The following is a 23,393-nucleotide window of genomic DNA, read 5'->3' on the forward strand; positions in this document are numbered from 1 at the left end:
GGTCCTTTTAGATGAGTGGTGGGTGATGTCAGTAGTAGGGGATTATTGAGGGCTCTTAGTAGAATGGTGAAAACACTTTTGTAGACTGCCCTGTGTTGGAGCAGACACTTAGTAGAGTCGTGCGTGGTCCTTAAGTGATGCAGTCCCCTGGGTGGGGGCTGTTGCACAAGCTTGAGCGGCCTGTAGGCCAATGCCTGAACATCCAAAGAGGCGATTCAGTGTGTGTCCGTTTTGTAATACAATACAGGCCCTTGTAACGGCCTTGCAGGTAGTATGTACCATTTGTCACAACACATGTTCCCAAAATGCACCCCCAGGTAACTAGTCTGTTTTTCTTGAAAAGTCAATGATTGAATGATTGTGATTGGCAAATGAGGCCAATGTGTTATTATTTTTTTTTTTTGGTACACAAAACCTGCCTGACTCCGCTTAAAGGGGCTAAAATATTGTTTCCCCTTTTGAACATAACGTGCCCCTTGATGTGCTAGGCCAGCTGCATATCATGCACCTACTGCTCCAACTCCTCCAGCTTTTCAGAAGCACTGGCCTTTCCAGAAATCGGAAAAAGCTTGAGGCTCAGGGCCCGATTCTCAACTGGGTGGTAGTTGCCGAAAATGTTGTTAAAAGGGCTAAAGACATTTTCGGTAATCACACCCCATTCTAAAGGTGGCGCAATATTCCGAAGTCGGAATGATTGCGCCACTTTAGGAATATGGGTGCCGGTTGCTAGGAAGGGCTGGAAACCGACCTAACAACCGACACTCTCGTTAACTATGCATGTGCATGGTTATTCTTGTGGCACTCCTCCAATTTCGCAAGCACTTGAAATTGGCGCTGAACTACGGTACACAATTGGTGCCGTACGGAGGAGTGCCACAAGAAGCCTTGTTTGGTGTGAATGGAAGTGTCCATATACACCCGTGTTGTACATGGACACTTTCAGGTACACCAAATCAAGCAGCTTCAACGTTGAAGCTGCTTGCTTTGGTGTACATGAAAGTGTTCATGTACAACACACGGGTGTATATGGACACTTTCATTTACACCAAACCGAGCAGCTTCAACATTGCAGGATGCAACGTTGAAGCTTCTTGCTTTAAATGAAAGTGTTCATATACACCGCACGGGTGTATAGGAACACTTTTTTATTTAAACCAATGCGAGCAGCTTCAACGTTACATTCTGCAACGTTGAAGCTGCTCGCTTTAAATGAGTGTTCATATACACCCGTGTGTTGTATATGAACGCTTTCTTATACACCAAAGTAAGCAGCTTCAACATCCTGCAATGTTGAAGCTGCTCACTTTGGTGTATATGAACTGTGTTCTCGGCAGCATTTTCGTTAAATAACGATTCCCTCGTTATTTAACGAAAATGCTGCCGAGATTCTGCAATCCGCCTGTTTCCATTAGAAACAGGCGGATTACAGCCAAAGCACTGTCGTGCTTTGCGAAGACGCCCAGGCCGACATGAGAATAGCAGTGGTGCCTGGGCGTCAAGAAATGGCGCAGTGAGATTTGCTATTTAGCACGCTCACTGCGCCACCAAGATGAGAATTGGGCCCTCAATGTTGACTGTGTTGAGGCGTTGGTGGACTTTAAGATAGTGGCTTCTGCGACAGTCACTTGGGCCACTCTGTGGGGCAAGACTGGGGGAAACTCAATAGGAGACACATGCTCCATGAAGTCACCCCTTGAACCAATAAATGAAGGATCCCTAGAACTCCCCGGTCCCCATTTACAGTTATGGCCATGTACAGACCGGGTCAGGAGCAGACCCGCCTCGACCCCAGAGAGAAATGTGCTTCTTTACTATAGCCAGAAATGGTCAAATAGTGCTGGGGACCCCAAGACAGTCATCGGCCAAGCAGATTGCAGGCTGCTGATGAGGGATTGGCCTACTCCCTGAACTCCCTCTCTGCACATGGAAAACCAGAGTACATCAGCTTGACAAAGCCTGGCATGGAAAGTGAACAAGGCCCAATTGGCAATCCTTCAATGGCTAGGACAGATGCAGGGAGCTGGTGCTCACGCATGGCCCTCAAACACAGATGGCTGTAGTATGCACAAGAAGCCACCATGATTTTGGCAGACCCATGCAGGGACCAAACGAACCCCTCAATTTACTCCTTGCACCTGGCAATAAGTAGGTAGGGGAGGGCAGAAATGCATAGGGAGTGTGGTGTTGTCCCGTTTGCGGTCTCGAGTCATGACTCTGTCATGACGTGCTCCAAATAAAAGGAACTCGCGCAAACAAGTGAAGTTAGTAAGCGGCAAATTCCATGAATGGCACTTCGTCTCGTTGTGTGCAGGTTGACGCTGTGTGATCACGGTACTGCAGTACTCCTGCTCATCCATGTGTTTGCGGATCTGTATGCTGAGCCTGGGCGCTCCCAGGCAACCATCAAGTCATGTGACCACAGGCAAGCTGATTAGTCCAGGTGACCCCGGCAACATTCAGCTGTGCGCACACTGCAGCCATCCAGCAAATGGGGGGTACCCCCAGCATCGGCTCTAGCTGTGTGACCACAGCAATACAATTGTACGTTGCATGCTCACAGTACTGATGAGGTTGTTGGCCCGTGTGACCACAAGGCTGCCGTGTAGGTTTCAGGAACCCTACAATGCTGAGTTTGACTCTACAGTGTCCTGCGGCTGCCGATGCCGGAATGGTTCCTCTGCGCTTGTCCACACCACGCCCAGCTGGCAGAGGGAGCCCCTTGCTGAGAGCAGCAGCTCTGTCTCGAGCGGCATTTCGCTTCCTCAGTGGCAGAGCCAGCCTCAGGGGAGAGCCCCCAGAGCGCCATTAGCCCCCGCCACGCCAGGGGAGTCTTTTTTTTTTTTTAAGGGCTCCCCCAAACTGGCATAGAGGGAGAAGGTGCGGCAGGAGCCGTCATTAAATGCGCCCCACCGCTGCGGCGCATTTCTTAACAATAGGGTGCACCCTATTTACATGATGATTAGCTCCCCGCTCCAACACGGGAGCAAGGAGGTTTTCATTGGAATAGGGCGCTCATGGATTAGCATGCATGAGCGTCCTATTCCAGTGATTAACCCCCTGCGAGGCAGCGGAGCAGGGAGGGACACAACAAATGTGGCGCTCCTGATACCCCCCTATCTTCCCCCCCCCCGCCCACCCCTTGTGGACCAGTGGTGCGCAGTGACTGGGGGGGAGGGCGGGGGTCGGCAATTCACCCAGGGCGCTGCTGCCTCTAAGGCCAGCCCTGTTCATTGGCGTGGGCTCTCTCCTCTTTGTTTCCGGGCCTCAGGCGGCGTTGACTCCGTGATCTGAGCTCTTCCGCCTCCCCCCCCTCCGAACCCCCACCGAAAAAAAGAAAGTGAAGGTGTCCTTGAGGTGTAGTGGTCGGAGAGGGAGAAGCTCCTCCCGCGTTCGACCCGAGCCTCAGGCGTTGTGTTCATTGCGCTCTGTGAAAGGAGCCCTGGCTTCAACACAAAAAATACAGAAAGAGGCGCATGGAATGTGAACGTGCCTCTCTGGCTGTTCCCGGCCGTGGGGCGGTGAATTGTGTGCACTCCGTGGTTGGAGCAGTAAAAGGTTTGCATACGCTCCGTGGGCAGCGAGTATTGCTCCAGGAGCGGAACTGATATTGAAATTGAACAAACAAGGATTTCCCTTGCTATGCACTGTGCTGGGGGCGGGGGTATTAAATAAAAGTAGCTTCTACCTGGGGGGCGGGGGGAGAGGGAGAAAGTGAACACTGTGTGCCCCTAGATCGGAGCTCTCAAAAAATAAATAAATATATATATAATATTGCTCTGTGATCAGAGCTCTGGAAAACACTTAGGATTGTCACAGGAAGTATGCTAGGAGCTACAGGAAACACAAATGGAAGAAGTTGTGTTGCATGCTCTGGGATCAGAGCTAATGTTAAAGGAAGTGGTAAATCTCCTGCGCTCTGTAATCGGAGCTAAATAAAGTGAAAATGGTACACATTTGCACTTATTGGCCGGAGAGTGTGCGTCTGCACTGACGGTGAGTGACAGATGCTCACCAGTGAGTGCTGGCTGACCCACCAGCATTGATTGGCACACAGCTGATGTGCAATGGGGGAGGGTTGCGGCTCCCCAAGGAGCGCTCGTGCGCCCTGATTACAGTAATTATCCCTGTAAGACCTACTCTGCCAATTTAGTCTCCAAAGGCTCATGACAGTCAGAGTGGATGGTGATGCAAGCCCTGTAAGAGCCTGCAGGAACGCTGCGAGACACCTGAACTGTGGCAACACAGGCTGCGCTGGCCCCACGCGATACGCCCCAGGCAAAGAGTTGTAGTGCACGTTTGCACTTGCTGGGAGCAGGAACGTCATTTCACCAAAAAGCCAGGGGTAGCAGAAGTGACATCACACGACCATTGACCTCTGATGACATCTCAGGAAGTGATGTCTTTTGACCCCACGCCGAAGTGACATCACAGGAAGCAAAGGCATACAACCTTTTTACCCCTCGACAAAACAGGAAGCAGCATCACATAGCAAACACTACGAAAAATATGGTTACGATATCACTATAATGTGATATACGTTTCATACAAGAATGGATGTACATATGTATCGTTAATACCAGTGTGTATAGGCCCATATTACCAAATCACTGTGAATGCAAGCAGACGTCCAAGGTCAAACGACAATTATGTGTTTATTATATAGAACTTTTGCTTAAGTGCTTCATATAGAACAAATACACATACAATATCACCCAACCTGTGTTGGTACTCATTTATCAACCTCAGCAGGATGAAAGGCTGAGTTGACCTTGCTGGGAGTCGACCTGCAGATCACACATTGCAGCAGGCAGCGCTCAACCCACTGAGCTCTCTTGCACCAGGCCACTCCAGAAACAAAGAGCCACATGCTGCTGGCCACAGCCCATGAGCATCAGTTTAAAAGGGAGACCTGTTCATGACTGGGAAGATAGCAGTCGGGCCCAACAGAGGTATAGAAGGGCCTGTGAGGGTTGCAGCTCCGATGCGGAGTGCTTGTGCGCCCTGGACAGTTGTTCCGAACGCCTCAGCCACGTGCTCCCTAAGCCCTAGGGTGGTGGAGAATTGTTGGAGGACCAGCACAGCAGCGCTTGTGTACATACAGCAGCGCTTTAGAAGAAAACGAAGAACAGGGAGAGGGAGACTGGTGGCCCTATGGAAAGTTCGCATGAGCACACGTTCATTCGGGAAAAGGCGCAGCTTGCCTCTTTGTTTTGCTCCCTTCTTGTTGGCACACAGCGGTCTCTACCAGCTAGGAGAGTGATGGAACTTGCGAGTCCTACCTTTTCCCAGCTCTCATATATACCGAGGCCTGTTGTGGCTTTGCTCATTGTACTAGTCTGACCTCCGTGCAACTATGCCCCCAATTTGCCCTGCCTACACCCAAAGAAACTTTTTTCTGACGGGGCTCTGGCTTCGTGCCAGGACAGGAAGGGCGGGTGCTGCACTTGGCGACCTGTTCTCATTCCTGTCATTGCTGAGTATGTGCCTGGCCCTGCACCGTATAGAATAAACCAAGCTCTGCCCTTCTGACTTCATAGCCCCCACCCCCTCCCTGCCGTCTGGCAGCAGCATAGTGGTGGATAGCTAGGAAGAGGCAAGACCGGGAGATGAGCTGGGAAAAAGCCAAGAGGTTGCACGCCCGTACCACAAAAAAAAAACAAGCAGTTTGGGCTTTTGTGTCGGCATGGGAAAAGCACTTGCCTGGCAAATGCCTAGTGGTTATACACAAGTCAAACCTGTTGGGTTTGTCAATGCTTTGTTTTAACCAGACTTCTGTGAAGGAAAAGCAGAGTGCTTCTCAATCCAGTGGCTGAAGGAAGACATGGCTGATGGTTTTATTACACCAGTAGTGTGTTTACAACTCCAATTAAGCCATTAACTATCTGAACACTGCTTTGAAAAAACACTGGGAGGCTCTGGTTTACATGTTCCATTTCTACTGCAGGCTGAACCCCCCCTGCCCCCCCCCCCCCCCCGTTGCAGTACAGCACCCATGGATGACCATTTTGTCAAAATGGCCACTGTCTTTTTTTGCCATTTTCTGTTTGTACGGTCTTTCTTGGGTTTTACTCTGGGCGTTGAAACAGGTTTGAGCCCTTTGTTTGTCTTCCATTTGGTGGGCTTCAAACCTGAAGCCTATCCCTGGCTGTCTCTAGGAATATTGGCTGACTGGCTGTCCTTGTAGGACAGCCACCCTGCTGTGTGATTGACAGCCTAGGCTGTGCATGAATGGAAGCAACTTGCTTAAAAGGCGAGGGGTTTGGGACTACAGGCAGAGTCGACCACGGGGAGAAACACCCAATGAAGAAACCGTGAACGAAGATTGCTGCAACCTACTGGACCTTTTGAATTGGCTGGTGAAGCCCTGCTGCTGTGCTGAAACTCCTTTTTCACCTTGACAGAGAAGCTCTGGATGGAACGACTTCGCCCCTTGGGTTAGTGCATGGGTGCACAACATACAGCCCGCGGGCCAGTTGCTGGTATCTTTGCATGGCAGGACTACTGGTGCTGACATTTTTAATGCCTTTCAAAAAGTCATCGATGATTTAAATTTGCCATGGGATGCATTGGTAGGCGTGACGACTGATGGGATGCCAGCCATGGTTGGGGAGCAAAATGGTATGATTGGCTGCTTGAAAAGGCACTTGTCCGAGAAGGCTGTCCATTAAAAAAATGATCACTGCATCATACACCAGGAGGCATTATGTGCAAAATATTTGAAATTTATTGAAGTGATGGACTTTGTTGTGAAAACGGTTAATTTTCTCTGTGCACGCTCTTTAAATCACAGATTGTTTCAGGCGTTTTTAGAAGAGGTAAAGGCGAATTATGGTGATGTCCTATATCACACCGATGCTCGATGGCTTAGTCGTGGCAATATGCTGAAGCGATTCTTTGATTTACGGCACAAAATAAAAGCATTCCTTGATGAAAAGGGAATGGACACTTCTGTCATGCAAGATATTGACTGGGTAGCTGATTTTGCTTTTCTGACTGACCTGACCGGCCATTTCAATGATTTAAATTTAAAGTTGCAAGGAAGCCAAAATCTAATATCGGATCCGTTTGAGGCAGTGTGTGCCTTTGAAATAAAGTTAAGGCTTCTGACATCCCAACTGGAGAAAGGGATGCTGGTACACTACCCCGCATGTGCAGAGGTTTTCCCCCATGACAAGTATGTAGGATGGTATCGGCATGTGAAGGTCCTGAAGGAACTGCAACATGTTTTTGAGAATATTTTCTCACAATTCAAATCCCAGCGAGCCTCTTTTAAACTTTTTGCAGACCCTTTCTCTGCTGATGTTTACTGTGTAAAACCTGAAAGGCAACTGGAACTGATTGAACTTCAGTGCTGTAGTGCCCTCAAAAATAAGCACAGAGAGATGCCTTTTATTAGTCTTCTATCAGTCCCGGGACACTGCTCAATTCCCCAATCTGTCACGGGAAGAATTAAAGATGGTATCTATGTTTGGCAGTACTTGCATTTGTGAGCAAGTGAAACTACATAAATCCAGCCTAAGGACAAGACTCACTGACCAACATCTCCATGCTATCCTGAGAGTAGGAACAACCTCACTGGGGCCCGAGATCCAGAAACTGACAGCTGAGAAACGCTGCAATGTTTCTCACTGATCAAGTATGTCTGGTTCACTGTTTCATCCTGTATGATTTGCATATGTATTCTAGTGCCAATATGTCCTTTGCAAAGAAAGAAATAATAAAAGTGGAATGGGAAATGTATAGTACAAAATGTAAGTTTTAAATACAAATAAAACGGTACACCTCCAAAAAGGTATTCTTTTTCCAACTGTCATAGTGTTTTGTTGGGGCTGAGGGGGCCATGGGGCATAGTGTTTGGTTGGGGGTGGGAGCCATGGGGCATAGTGTTTGGTTGGGGGTGAGGGGGCCATGGGGCATAGTGTTTGGTTGGAGGTTAGGGGGGACATGGGCCATAGTGTTTGCTTGGGGGTGAGGGGGCCATGGGGCATAGTGTTTGCTTGGGGTCGAGGGACATGGGGCATAGTGTTTGGTTGGGGTCGAGGGACATGGGGCATAGTGTTTGCTTGGGGGTGGGAGCCATGGGGCATAGTGTTTGGTTGGGGGTGGGAGCCATGGGGCATAGTGTTTGGTTGGGGGTGAGGAGGCCATGGAGCATAGTGTTTGGTTGGGGGTGAGGGACATGGGGCATAGTGTTTGGTTGGGGGGCAGGGGCCATGGGGCATAGTGTTTGGTTGGGAGTGGGAGCCATTGGGCATAGTGTTTGGTTGGGGGTGGGGGTGTCATGGGGCATAGTGTTTGGTTGGGGGTGAGGAGGCCATGGAGCATAGTGTTTGGTTGGGGGTGAGGGACATGGGGCATAGTGTTTGGTTGGGGGTGGGAGCCATGGGGCATAGTGTTTGTTTGGGGGTGGGAGCCATGGGGCATAGCGTTTGCTTGAGGGGTGGGGGCCATGGGGCATAGTGTTGCACTCCAAGAGTGAACCCAACAATAAAGCTAAAACAGGCACAGTTAGGAGATGTAAATCCTATGCATTTTGAGGAAGCCTGACTCAACGAAGGCCATACTCCTCTTGGGCAACCCAAACAGCAAAGTATAGCAGTCCAAAATAACGGAATGTCCAATCAAGTGTCAATAAAATATATATAATTTAATTAAACAGACGATATACAATAACTAAATAGAAATCAATTATAACAATGGAAAATGTGTAGTACAAAATGTAAGTTTGAAAAAGAAATAAAAATCGTTACCCCTCAAAAACATATTCTTTTTCCATGTGTTTAATACAAATTGGGGGTTGAAAAAGCCTCCTGCCACGCCCCGCCTACCGCCCCGCCCCCATTTACTTTTTGGCCCTCTATAGCCATCATGTAAGGTACTTTCGGCCCTCTGTCAAAATCGGTTGTGCACCCCTGGGTTAGTGGGACCAACTAACCATGAGACAAACCCCACTGGTCCACCAGCACCGACTTGCTGTGCCTCTCCGTTGCTTCGAAAGCCCAATGCCAGGGGTCGAGTGTCTGTAGTCGAGTTCAACATCTGCTGCAGAATGAATCCGACCTGAAGCTCCAGGATACGCCTAAGTACTATTCCGAAGTAGGACCTCCAGATCCAGTGTCCCCTCAAACCAGAGTGCCGTATTAAGGGAGCAAAGCGAGTCCAGCCGGTGACCGTGATCCACATCTGTGCTGTTTGCTAAGTGCTTAAAGCGTGAAGTGCAGCTGAACCAAAAAGAGCCTGTAGCGACCAACGCCCTCCCAAGTACCACTGCAGGAGCCCTCCAGACATCCTCCCTCTTGTCCCCATGACTGAGGCTCAGGAACAAGGGTCTGCCCCACTGTAGCAAGACACAATCCAGCTGGACCACTCTTCTTCTAACCAGAGGTACTGTTTAGGCTTGCCTTTAGCCGTGCTCTTCTCACTTGGGAATTGCATTGGCTTACCTTTTACGAGTTGATTCCAACTCTCTTCTCACAGACTTAACAGCTTGTGACCCTACAAGTGATTTTTTTAAGACTCTCTAACTTTGTGCAAGACTTTGATCTAAGAAGTGCATCAGATCCATAGACTATGTCCCAAATGACTTTGGCTGTCCTGGCTCCCTGAAGACTCGTCTAGTCCATTGACTTTGATACTGTGTGTCCCTCATAGGTGGTAGCTTGTTGTATACTGTTACAGCTGGGAAAGGCTGATCTAGATTTCAATGGAAGATTTAGTTGTCCTTGCATATACTGAGAAACTGTCTAACCTTTTTCCTTCCCTAACCTTTCCTTTCTACACACCTCAGAATATGCAAAGTTCACTAGTGTGATATATAAAGCCATTACTGTCCTTGTGATTGAAGTCACCTCAGGGTGTAGGAATTGTGTAAGAAGCATATCCAAAGATTATCCACTAACTTGTTTTGATTCTTAAAAGTAATTTTAAAGTATATTTACATTATGTTAAATAACTATTTATAACTGAAACCTGGAGTGTAAGTGTTACTTGGCTACTTGTATTTATGGATTTCATTTGTACGGCTGACAGCTCACATTTACCCCTCTTGAGATAAGCCTGGCGGCTCAGTCACACTACCAACTTGTGTTGTACAGACCTATACCAAAAGGTGGGTTCCCTAATACCAAGCAGCTACGTGTTGTGTAGTCTCACACAGTGTGATTGCACCAATGCTTACCGAACAGCCAGCACGCTTTAGGGCAATGTGCCCACTTTTATAGATTCAAGGCCCTCTCTCTGCCACACCACTATGCAGACTCCAAGTTATTAAATCACTCCTTATTCCAAACTAGGACATCATTTGCTGAAACATCTCTAGATGCCCCACACAGAATATTTGGCATGTTTATGAAAAGGGGTAAGATGGCTCCGCGGGTTAAAAGCTTGTTGCTGTTATCTGTGTTTTATCTGCAGGTCGCAGGTTCGAATCCCGGCATGGCCAACTCAGCCTTTCATCCTTCCGATGTCTATAAATGAGTACCAATTTTGATTGCGTAATAATAGTTATGTATGTAAATATGTCCTATGTAAAGCGATTTAAATTAAAATGCTGTATAAGAAAACAAACTATCTTCGGCCATTCCCATTTAGAGGCACACGCCCCCCCCTGAAGTCAAATGAGTAAGACTCACATAGACTGGAAGGGGGCGGGGATGTGTGAATAGTACCATGTGAGAGTTCTGTCTTGTACGATTGGCCTCCGCTCTTCTGTTTTCAGGGAACAATGCATCCAATATCGCAATGTTTAAACCGTGGTGGCATCACACACCGTGGGTAATAATGAGCAGCGCTCGGATGCCTGAGGGTTCGTAGTGCTATATAAATGCAAATGCAAATTATTATCAGACAATATACTATAAAATGAGACTTTGGTACGTGCAGCGTAAGACCACTGGAGTATCCAAAGTTAATTTAACATTTAATAAAATGTATATCCATCTGCTCTAAAATCAAATACAAAACAATCTATAGGTTAACGTACAGTTGCGTGTGTAACTCTAGTTATCTAAATCGGAAACAAAATCCCTGGGTGAACTGAGGGCAGCGACAGAAATGGCGGCCCAGTAATGGGGAGTAAACCAGGGTAAGCCTGGAGACCAAGTGAGGACCTATGTCAATAGCAGACCAGATATGGGCAGATGCGGCTAGTCTTCACTTTCTTGTATATCGCTGCAGTCTCTTTGGGCCCCCAAGAGGATTTATGGTTGCTTTGGCAACTTGTCGTGGTAATTTGGATAACTTGGAGGCTTTGTAACCTTAGTGGGTGGAAGCATTTTCAGTTTGTGCAGGGGATTTTGTACTGATGTGCTTGTATTGTTAAGTGGTCTTGTATAGCACACAGCCTCGCTGCATGTGGCCCTGCAAGAACTGAGGCAGAGGGTTGTTTAGTGAGAGATGGACGAGAATCTAGGTCTGAAGTGCCAGAGTCTTGAGTGCCGGTGTGCTTCGAGGGGTGTTAGCTGAGAGGGCCTTGAGTGTGTTTATCATCCACAACAGAGAATCCAAGGTCAATCAGATGGAAGCAGCGCTGCAAGGACTTGGTTCGCCGCAGTTGTGGAGCTGTTAGGTGGTGCTAGAAGAGCGAGCAGTAGAGGTACACAGCTTGTGTTATTTGTGTAGGCAGTTGCTGCTGTGTGTGAGGGTTGATGGTGCAACTAGTGGAAGGTGGAGAGAGATGAAAATAAGATGTGTGTAGGTGGGGGCATTGATAAGCGAGACGAATCCTTTTGTTTCAGAACTGTCGGTCTGGTGTTGTTGCAGTGCCTTGTTATCATCTGCATTAATGATGGCTCTTGCTGTTCCAGTTTGTTTTGAAGGGTGCACACATGCCAATACGCCCCTTCCATTTGGGAGATGCTAGTCCAGTGCAAGGTCTAATTGTACATTCTGGGACTGAAGATTCCCCCATTACAAGATCAGGACTACAAATCACAGGATGCAAAGTTAAAACCAGTACTGACAAAGCATCTCCCGAATGGAATAGGGCATGTTAGCATGTATGAGGGTAAGACTCATTCGAATGAGTACAGTCTTCTAAACGTATTGGCTGGTGGCCTGTTTGCTTGTCCATTGCAGTGGTTGAAGTGCACGAAAGAAGTAGTGGAACTATGTTCCCTGCTGGCCTGCCCCCACTCCCCACAAAGCCACCTCCCACATACAATCCAAACCCCCAAACAAACGCCCCTGCTGTTTAAGGGAACGTTCAGTGCAGTACACTGAAGTGCAAGTTTCAACTTCTTCCTGCACTTCTATTATAAAACCAAACCATTGCGGCTTCTTTTTAAAATTAAAGTATAGGAACAGTAAAACTTAATTTAAAAAAAAGTAGAAGCTCACCGCTCCTGCCCACTTCGACGACTGGTCTATTGTCAGTTTGTAAGGAAGCATTTCCGATACTGTGTATAGGGCGTCGGAGGTCTAGGGCGTCAGAGGTCTGAACGAGTTCGCTATCGTATACTCTGGGTAGGAAATGGGCTGGAACAGACTGAGCGGAGCTCTGGCAAGGTTTGTATTGCCTCCCGAAGCTCAGCTGCACTTCTCGGTCCAGGGCTAGCCTAGAAAACTCCCAGATATGTCCTCAAACCGAGCTGTCGCTGCCCGTGCTTCAGAAGAAACAGCCAAAGCCTCACTGTTTAGCAGCTGTCCACATTCGTTTGTGTCTTGTAATTTGCAAATCTCAATACATCAAAGGCAAGAGATCAACAATTAAACACCATATGGCAAACTGCTCCTCGCCGTATCCACTGTTGGGTATATGCATTCATACAGTGGGATTTTTTAAAACTCACTCATCAACCACAGCCAAAATTACAAAATCATGTCATTTTATTGCAAATCATTCTTAACATTAATTCTCAGACAAAACCACATAAAACAATATTTCACAATGACATTCATACCAAAACCTACACCAATACTACAATTATTGATTAGAAAACGCCAATTGTTCAGGTTTGTATATGTTACTTCACGCTCCAATCAGCATGTCCCAAATTATAGTCGCCTTTAAGTTTAACATGTATGCAGATATGTGCTTCTACAATTCTGTTTGCAAACACCCTTTCTGTCTATACATCTGCTTAACAATGCTGGACATTCCTCCGGGGTGAAACCAATGAATCAGCGTGACAACAAACCCATGCCATGGAATTGACATCAAGGATTCATCATAAACAGCATATCACAACTTTATATGTGGTCCTAACACGCCATAGATTATCTCGTTATCAAGTTCCATGTAAATCCATTGAATTTTACAATGCGGTTTGTCCTGGACACTTGCCAAGGTTACTCCTGTCTTCAACTTTCTCATATTTCTCTGTCGCAACCAATGTGCTGTGTGTGGGATCCAATGATATTGCCTTTCCTTGGATAAATCCAAGTCTCAGTCCTCCAAAACCAATAGTTTTTTATTCTTACTGCATGACCAGTCCGTTAGTCTGTATTAGGGGATCTCGTAAGTATAGAGTGTCCAAAACCAGAAAAAAACCAGTTGGTAACACAACCAGCGTTCGCTCTTTCAGTTTGCAGACATTTGTTTGTTAGGGTGAGCATTGTGATTAATGAAAAGAGCAGAGTCCAAATCCCATTACACGCTCAAAAGGGTTTCTTGGTGAATCGCTATCACACACGTTTCAAATGTGTAATCGTGGCCATTCTTTTATTCCCATAATGCTCGTTGCTTGTATTCAAATGGCCAGGCTTGGGTTCTATGAAGGGATACTGTAGCGGCCTGGGGACACGCTCCTCGCTTCAGCTCTGCGTCCCTCCTAACACCCCCCCAAGGAGCCACGGGTTCCCCAAGTAAATTTTCCAATTCCACCACTGCCTATGCTGACGGGTGTGGATTTGCAGTATGTTTTTGTAATGTTGTGTAGAGGCGGTTCTGCGTGACGGATGCTACGAAAATGGCTATCTGCTGCCTAAGGGCTTGGTGCTTTTCTCGCTCTGACATGGTTTGAACCATAACTGGAGCTCAAAATATATCCATTTTCCGCAACCTTCCACCCACCAATCCTCCTTGTGTAGTTGCATCCCTCTGTCAATGCCGGAGTCAAGTTCGTCATTCGAAGTATAAACCATGTATTCGGCACAAACTGGAGGATGAGTTCTAAAGTTCAGGTACATTCTGCAGGTTTTTGCTCACATTGCTTTCAAAATATTTTGCTTGCATGAGGACTGGCATGCCCCCATGGCCGCGCTGGTGTGATCTGAATCCTCACCAGCTGCTACCCTAGACAACTGTGTGGCCCTTTTACCTAGCGTCTTACAAGTCTGCCCAAATAATTTAGTCTGGCAACCAATCTACTGGGAAAATATGGTCCACGTTCGTCGAGAGGCCAACGTTATAGGCTTGGAGATGGGATCTTTGCAACTACTACTGTTAGATCGGGTTTTAGGACCACGTTTTGGCCTTTGGCAATTTGCCATTCGGGTGTGGGTTTCAGAGCACAAGTTTAAAACAATACAGTAATCGGGTCAGGGATGAAATCGTGAGATGGTGCGAATAAATCTGTAGAAATCCTTCAAAGTAGCCTCATGTAGTCCTGTATCTGTAAGCAGTATTTTTCAGAACTAAGTAGGATGGAGAGGTTGAGAGGTACCACCGATTTATTTTTGTACAAGAATGAATGTGCTTCAGTTTAGGTTGGGCGGGAGGGCAGTCACTACATTTAATAGTTTTGTAGCCCTATTTTTCAATCCGGGCCATGCGAGATTTACTTAAGGGTAACAAACGCCCTCTCTTGCTTCCCAGTAGCTTTCAGGACATTGAAGAAGAGCGCACCTGCAGCCTTCGCCAGTTCCGTTTTCTTTTCACCACCTTTCCCATACAGACATTGTGTGAACAACAATGTTTCCCTGTCTAACGTTTGAATAAAACGCTGGGGCTGATGCAGTGGTCTTCAAACTGTGGAGCGTAACCCCCCAGGCAGGGCACCTAAAAATCGACATGGGGCTCGGAGTTCTTTCAAAAGGCAGAAAATGACCCCTTTTAATAAGAAACATTAAGCAGTTCTGAGGAGCTGTGACATTATTTTTACTCGAGGGGAGGCTCCCCATAAAAAAGGTTTTGAAACCTCTGGCCACATCACATTGCTGTGCTCCTAAGAAAATGCTATATGAACTGTGTGTGTTTGCTGAGGGGGGTTTGCTAGCAACAGAACTGAGGACTAGTCTTGTATTGGTGGCATTCGGATGTAGCAACAGCGGCCGAACTCTGGATATCCATTTGGCATTTATTAATAATAATAATTCTTTAATGTGATATAGAATGAAAGTAAATTCATACTTTACACATAATACAAATTACATACATTAATATCAGATCAAGCAAAACAAATCATCAACAAATATAATATACAGGGAGAATAAAAAGGAAAAACAAAATGAATTAAAAATATTTAAATAAGCAGATAGGAAAAGAATCATGTTAAAATATATATATGTTATCTTTTCCCAAAGTTCTATACAATCTTAGAGGCATAAAGTAATAGAGGAACATCTTTCCACAAAGCTACTTAGAGTTATGTGGAAAATAAAATTGGTAATAGACCTCTTCCCAGACAGTGTGACATGTCTGTTCTTGACACCACCGTTCTCAGATAACTCAAATCAGGGAGCCCAAACTTACTTCAATCTGTTGCCAGACATTATACAGTGCAATAAAGAAGTGCATATTGCAGGTGTTAGCGCAATAAAACCAAAATGATGTTTCACAGATGGTTAGAGGATTGTGTGCAAATTCGCCAAGGTATAATAAGATTATATGATTTAATGTCTGACATTCAGTTAGAAGATGTTTGGCTGTCTTCAGGCATTCTGGGGATTTACACAGGCGACACTCGTTCTTTGACAGGGATATTTTCCGTGGCTCCCAGGTTGCTCAAAGTTGGCAGTTGTTCCAGTCTGAACAAGATGATAAAAAGTCTGAGCCTTTTAGTAGGGCAGAGATACAGATATGCTTGGGGTTTCATAAAGGTGTATAATCTGTATTTTACAAATTGGTAGGTCTTTAGGCTGCTCAAATGTGAGAAATTCTCAAGCCAATCCCTCAGGTCCACCTTTTTCCCAAGTGCATTTAGAACTTCCTTGGAGATGGTTACCCCTCTGTGTCCAGCCTATGTCTACGAAAAGTTTGGTCATGGCTTTTAGTAGGGGTGAAGTGGTATGTTTTTTGATCACTTCCTGGTGGATCACGGACAATAGGGGATTGGTCGAGCAGCCAATCATCTTAAGATAGAACCCTGCTCTCCTCTTAAGTACCATGGCGTTCAGTGATGGAAGGCCCAGTTCCTAATCAGGGCCATCGGTACTCCCGGGGACAACCACAGTATCCAGCGCCAAAATGTGCCCTCCATCACTTGAAGCCACGCCAGATCGAATGAGAGAAGCGACTCAAGGCCATAAATGATCATGGGGGCAAACACTTGGATATATAAGTGTTGTGTCCCCCAAAGAGTGAAGCCACCCTGCTTATTAGTGAATGTGGATATGAATGCGGTGACTTGCGACAGCCTGGTTATGTGTCCCTGTCTACAGTGAAGGTAATCGCCCTGGGGCTCGATTTCCACTCCAAGATACCGGTAGGAGGGGGCGTAAAGTATGTGATTTTGATGCACCATCAGGTTCACTCGCGATGCTCTCTTCCTGGTAAATCTAAGCACCTTGGTCTTATCTAGGTTAATGGTTAAGCCATTAACCCTAGCATAATCCCATAGGGTGGAAGCAGAGCGCCTGAGTCCACCTATGGTATTATCAAATGCGACCAAGTTGTCAGCATACGCCAGGACTACGCACAGTGCCTCACCAATTTTAGGAGGGCAATTGTCAACCTCAGCTAACACTGCAGGAGTGTCATACACATACAGGTTGTAAATAAGGGGTGCTGTAACACATCCCTGTTTTACCCCCCTATTTTGGATCACCTCTTTGGTCATGCTGCCTTCGTGGTTTAATCTGACAAGCGGAGGTGTTCTGGTGCAAGAGTCTCGGATAGTATAAGAGACCTATGGGGCATCCCATTGTTTCAAGCTTAGTCTATAGTCTCGCTCTAGGGATAGAGTTGAAGGCAGCCTTGAAATCAATATAGAGGGCATACAGTGGGGGCTGCCCCTTGCTGAGCGCCCATGTACGAAGTATATCCATCACCAGTAGATTGTGTGAGGTGGAAAAGTCCCGCCGAAATCCACACTGAAATCTACTGAGTATGTTAGTCTCTTATACCCATTTCTGCACTTCGCTTAGCAGTGATGAGGCAAAGAGTTTTCCTGTGATGTCGAGCATAGAAAGAAGCCTATAGTTATTTGGGTCCGTACGACTGCCCTTTTTGAAGACAGGAATGAGGATTGCTGTTTGCCAGGTTCGGGGAATTGTCCCCTGTGCTAAGATCTTTTTAAAGAGTAGGGAGAATAAGTCGGCGCAGAATCCAGGGTAGTTATTGATTACTGCATTAGCCAGCCCGTTGGGGCCAGGGGCTCTAGAAGACTTAAGAGCAATTATTTTGTTCTAGATGGCCACCGCTGAAACATCAAAGGGCGAAAGGATAGGGGCCTTATTCGATGATATACTTAAAGGCTCCGTCTCCCCTGAATTACGGCCTAGTAAGAATTTTACCCATACCTCCTCGCTAATAGGGTTGGCTAAAGGGCCTTTGACCTTCTCTCTATTCTCATTTAGGAGTGACCAATTACTGCGAGAATTCCTAGAGCAGATAATCTGTACTAGACTTTGATATGTATTGTTCCTCTCTGCTCTTTGTATGCTCTTAATACTAGCTCTATATCTGTTTTTTCTTACTTTCTCGCCGTAGAGGACTCCCGGTAGGCTCAAGGTCTTAACGCCCCGAATCTCCGCTCTCAGCCCTCTCTTGGCATCCCTAATTCCCTTTATTATAGGGAGATTTAATGCCCTCAGTTCTTAACATATACCCCATTTTCACCGTGGCATGTTTGCCTGAGAGTCCCAGGATCCAATCTTCTGTGTCATTTGCAGTCATGAGATTGAAGTCACGGAAGCCATCTGCAGCGGCGGGTTTGAGAGCTTCAGTGGCCGATCTTATATTCTTCTCAGACCAGGCTATTCTGGATCCTGCACAATTGATTTTAATGCTGCCAATATTCAATAGGGAAGTCGAAGGGATAGGAAGGCGGAGTGAACAGTGAAGCAGCGCATGATCGCTCCATTTGTTAGCGGTCACACACATGTCAACAACTCTAGACTGCATCTCAGGGCACATAAATATGTAGTCCAGAGTGCTGAATGATGTTCCATTTGACCAAGTATGTTTCCCGGGCCTGTCTCTGGGAGTACGGCCATTAATCATTGTGAGGTCCCAAGAATCAAACAATTGGAGCCAGCCTAGTCCTTCGACCTCCCTTTTTCCATGGGTCATTAGACATATTGCACTAAGATTAGGATTAGTAGATATGTGTGCATCACCTGTCATGTGGCAATTAAAATCCCCATAACAGCTACCGCAACATTACCAGGCCTCAGTGACCAAGAGGACAGTAGATCCTGTATTGCCTCTTGTAAAAGTTCTCTCAGTACCGCTCCTGGAGGGTAATACAAATTAATAAGAAGAAACCTACATAAGCCACTTTCCTCATGGTACTCAACCTCTACCGCCATAAAACGGTCCTCTGCTTTGCTCTGAATCTTACATGATATGACCGTGTTAACCACCCCCGTGAGTAGACCCCCATATGGGCGACCCTTATTGCCCCGTTTAACAGGTGATTGATATATAACCAAGCCATCTAGCAATAAAGGGTCCAGTGACCAAGTCTCTTGAAGACAAATACAGCTATGTTTGGACAATAGGTCTAAAGAGCCCTCCGACCTCAAAAGATGGGCAAAGCCTCGACAGTTCCAAGTGAGTAATGAAAAACATCAATGGTTCTGTAGAGCACTCGGGAGGCATTCCAGAAGTGACTTAAGAATGTGTTGTATTTCGACCAGGACGAGATTTTCCCCTGCCGCAGGCATTTATTAAAGAGAACAACATGCTTTTGAACAGAAACATTTAAGCCGTAATTTTGTCTTTTTGCTGGTTCTACTGGGTGGTAACGGCCAGCTGCTGGAGTTATTTAGGTTGGAGGTCAGCGAGGACCTTTAAGTTGGCTTGCAGACCATGGTACAGCCTGCCAAACCCATCACTAAAAACATTTGCACCATAGCACAATGTCTGTGGAGTGCAACTTTTTTTGGCTTGGGGGTTCTTGGGGGAGGCGGGGTATATGGTTGTGAGGAGCACTTGAAACAACTAAGATTGATTCCATGGAAATGTAGAAAGGGTGTTTGGGAGGAGCTTTTCTTCCATTTTCATTATGACTCTCTGCGTTGCCAGATAGACTGGTGGATCAATAGCCGCCATTCTTTTGGGCAGGGGTGGTTGGTGGGATGGGGGCGGCCAGAGGGCAAGCAAAGGAGGCAGGAGTCGAGGGCCACAATGCAAACATGTACTTCTATGTAATGCCTGTGTTCCGAGCAACCAGATTGGTTGCATGTCTACAATCTCAGCCCAATGTCCGTACCCCGACCCACCCGCCCCCCTATGTTTATGTGCAATAGGTTATAGTGGCCGAATTAGCAATCCAGCAACTGGGTGCTTCACAAAAGTAACAGCAAAGGTATAACAGGTGATCAAGAAATCTGCTGGTTAAGTAGAAGAGGCTTCGAACATTGAAAAGGGACGACGCTGACTCACAATTGCATCAATATGAGAGTCTTCCAATATTATACGTGGGTGGGATATGGCCTACGTGTCTATGTTGGATTGTTTTTTCCTTTTTGTTATACCTAAAGTTAAAATGTGTTGTGTACTATTATCCTTCCTGCTGGCTGTAAAAGAGTTCATGCATAATAAGAAGCCTCTGGTCTTGATATAGACTAGGCACAGATATTCTCCCCCTTCCGTCCCCCAACTACTCAGCAGGGCCTGCAATAATGAGTCATTACTCCTCCCTCACCCCATACTCTTAAATTACCTAAAATTATAATTTATTAAGTTGCATTTATTCACAAATTAAATAGCCTTATGGCTAGATCTTCTAAAAACAAGTATTATAGAGGTGCATGCATGGTTGGTGTCCTTTTTGGCCCATTCATCTGCAGAGTAATAGCGAACAGTGCTGGTGACAGACGCCTGTCTCCCTTTCTGTTCTCAGCAGGTCATTTCACCACTTCTGGAGGAGTACACGCTGATCAAACCACCACCCGTCAGCTTCACACAAGCAAACCAACAGCCGATGACCAAGCAGAGTGTCAACGGGTACAGAGAGGAGGATGGCAATACAGGTATTGTGCTGAGGCGGGAGAGGGTGAATGGACATAGATGAGGAAGGCACAGCAACTATTCTACTGAGGGCGAGTGATGAAGGGCACAGGGGAGTGCGTAGCGGCTGCTATTTTGACTGAGAGGGTGAATGGGAATACACAAGGAGTACACAGCAACTACTGTATTGAGGGGCCCAATGGATAGATGAGGAGCAAAGCAACAACTACTGCCTTGAGGGAAAGCGTGAATGGACATAAATGACAAAGGCAAAGCCGCTGCTTTACTCTTGGAGCGGGTGTGTACAAGGACCGCATAGTAGCTACTGGCCTCATGGAGAATGTGTATAAAGACTGTGGGCCTTACTTGCATTGCACAGAAGCAGAGTGTGAATTGTTATAGCGCAAAGGCAGGTCCCTGTAGGGAAAGTACTGAGGGAGGCACTGTGCTGAGTGGTGTTGCGGACATACCTGCGACCAGGCCTACAAACAAAACTGGAGTGGGGTGTCGGGGGTGGGAATCACCTTTATTGACCTCACATCACCCCATCCCGTCTCCTCCCCTTCCTCCCAGTTCCCTCCCCATGCCTATCACGTGTCCTTCTCTGACAGGGACCAGTCTCTCCCTTGTAACACATCCCCCTTGTTTATCATGAAAGTCCTCAGGCTCACATCTGTTCTATTAGCTGCAGTGGTTTCCTTACCAGCCGGTGTGGTCTTCCAGGTGGCTCGCAGGTTTCGCCTGGTATTTCCTCTATCTCCTGTCTACCGTCCACCAACTGATCTCCAGCATTGTCCTCTGGTGTGTATTCTCGTGTGCCTCCTTGCTCTGCCTCTTGTTGTGGTGGCTCCATGGCTTCTGGTGTGTGTAGTCAGCAGAAGAAAGAGGTCTTGCGGGTTATTTCCCGCCTGTCCCATGTAGCTGTTATAGTGGCCCCTTGACTTCGGTCACCAGGAGTGGGTCAGGGTCGTATTGAGACTGCCTTTCTCTGTTGCATTTGGCACACTAATACTGGTACCCTGACCGGTAACTGTGGTTCTCTTGCCCCTATTTGCCTGACTTCTGTCTGTAATGGGGGCCACTTGTCTGTCTTCACCACGTTCGGTGTCCCCCATTCACTGAAAAGCTCCTCCATCACTCCCACCACATTGTGGAACGCTGTGAATTGTACTGGTTTGACTATGGGGAATCTTGAGTACTCGTCCAGTGCGACAAGCAGATATCCCACTACTTCTAGCGGCCCGTAGAAATCCACTACAACACACCGCCATGGACATTCAGGCAGTGGTACGATCTTCAAGGGGCCGTGGGCACCATCACCCTCTGGCAAGCCTGGCAGTGCAGTAGTATGTCCTCAACTACAGCGTCCATGTACAGGACCCATGCGTGGTTGCGTAGAATCTTTCATGTTCGCTAGTCCCCGGTTCCATTTTAATTGGATTCCTTGATCTGTGGTAAGTTCTCCCTTTCTATCTCCTTTTTTCCACCTCCCCATGCTGAAACAGTTACTTTCAATGGTTTCTCAATTAGTTTGTGTTGGTGAGTCTCAATGCCGCCCTGATGGTGTGATCTGCGTTGCTTTTGTCTGCGAAGAGGGAGAGCGTTGGTGGGAGTGCATTCTCCGACAGGTACTGGATGTAGTGCTCCGCCTCCGTCTGTAGGTTGTCGTTCTTGTGTCCCTACAGGTGCCTTGACAGATGGTCGGCCGGGTTTGCGTCTCCCCCTGGCTAATGGATTATGCAATAGTCATATTCTTGGAGTCTGATGCCCCACCTTTCAATGCGTGAGGGCATTCTGGTTTTCAGATTTCCAAATATGGAGGTGAGCGTCTGGTGGTCAGTGATGAGGGTGAATCTTCTCCCAATGATGAAATGGTGAAATTTCTTGCACGGCCACACGTCCGCCAATCTCTCCCGCTTGGCCTGGGCGCATGCTTGCTCTGTGGGTGATGGGGCTCTGCTAGCGTAGGGGACGATGTGCGGCCTTGTCTGTTGGTTAACGTTTGGGTGAAGATTGCTCCTAGTCTCACAGGGCTGGCATCTACCGTTACTTCCGTGTCCCACTCCAGGTTGAAATACGCTAGTCTGCGGTTGTTGGTCAGTTTGATCTTGATAGCTTGGAATGCATCATGGCATACCATGTCCCACTGGAAAGGAATGTCTTTCTTTAACAGTAGCCTGAGGGGGGTCAGTTAGTGTGGCATAATTTTGAAGGTAGTGAGCGCAATATCCTGACGTGCCCAATCGCCCTTACCTTCTCAGAATCTGCTATTACCCCTTGGTCTGAGAGGATGTGCCCAAAGAATTTTAGGCTACGTCTGTTTATGGTACATTTGTCTCCATTTAGTGTGCGGCCTGCCTAGTGATGGATGTTGCATACCCTTAGTAAGGCTGTGTCGTGCTGGTCCTCGGAGATGCCAAACACTAGTATGTCGTCACTGTAATTTAATGCAGTGGGTGCCGGTTATATACGTGGGCCTGTAGGTGAAACCGGACCCGGTGTGGATGTTGGGGCACTGGGGTAACCCTTGGATCAATGTGTAGGGCGATGACCGAATCTGAGCATGCCCACTCCTTCAAATAGTGCTGGGAAGGAAGACTCGATTGTCTGGAGTGACCTTTCTCGGCAGGTTAATGAGTGTAACTGGTGTGTTTGCGCCGCCGACCCTTGGACAACTTCAGATTGATTGTAGTGTGTCTATTAGGGTCGGCGCCCATGCGGTGCGAAAGCTCAGTAGGCAATGGCCAGTCATGGGACTTTGTATGACTTCGGTGGTTGTGGACACATCTTGCCCTTTTGCTGCAAATTGCCATGAAATTGTCCGGTAGACCAGATGTGTATCGCACCCCACTGGAATATGCAGGCTTGGGATGGGCTCAGCGGGTAGCTTTCATTGATAGGCTGGTAGAGGGTTTTGTTCATGACATTTACAGTTGCGCCCATGTCCACTGCAAAGTGATTGAGCCCTCCTATTTTGATAGTGACCTTTGGAGCTGTGTTGTCGTCTGTTGCTTCACTAATTAGTTGCACGTATTCTTTGCTGTACCGGTCGTGTTGGCTGTAATGCGTTGGGTCCTGTTTGTTTGTTTGTTTGTTTAGTTTATTTGTAGAGCGCTCC

The 23,393-nt window shown here is 47.1% G+C and overlaps 1 protein-coding gene across 2 annotated transcripts in view; it reads left to right on the forward strand.

The window, feature by feature from the left end:
* Nucleotides 1-23,393, forward strand: part of FBLIM1 (filamin binding LIM protein 1) — a 161,076-nt gene that overhangs the window by 92,696 nt on the left and 44,987 nt on the right. The window contains exon 4 of one of the 2 annotated variants that reach the window (XM_069611087.1): nucleotides 20,169-20,298. In XM_069611087.1, the coding sequence (XP_069467188.1) occupies nucleotides 20,169-20,298 (130 nt within the window). The remainder of the gene's footprint in view (nucleotides 1-20,168; nucleotides 20,299-23,393) is intronic. The other variant, XM_069611088.1, reaches the window with a different exon arrangement.

This window comes from Ambystoma mexicanum, chromosome 8, assembly GCF_040938575.1.
Source record: "Ambystoma mexicanum isolate Mex_15411 chromosome 8, UKY_AmexF1_1, whole genome shotgun sequence".
NCBI classification, from domain to species: Eukaryota; Metazoa; Chordata; class Amphibia; order Caudata; family Ambystomatidae; genus Ambystoma; species Ambystoma mexicanum.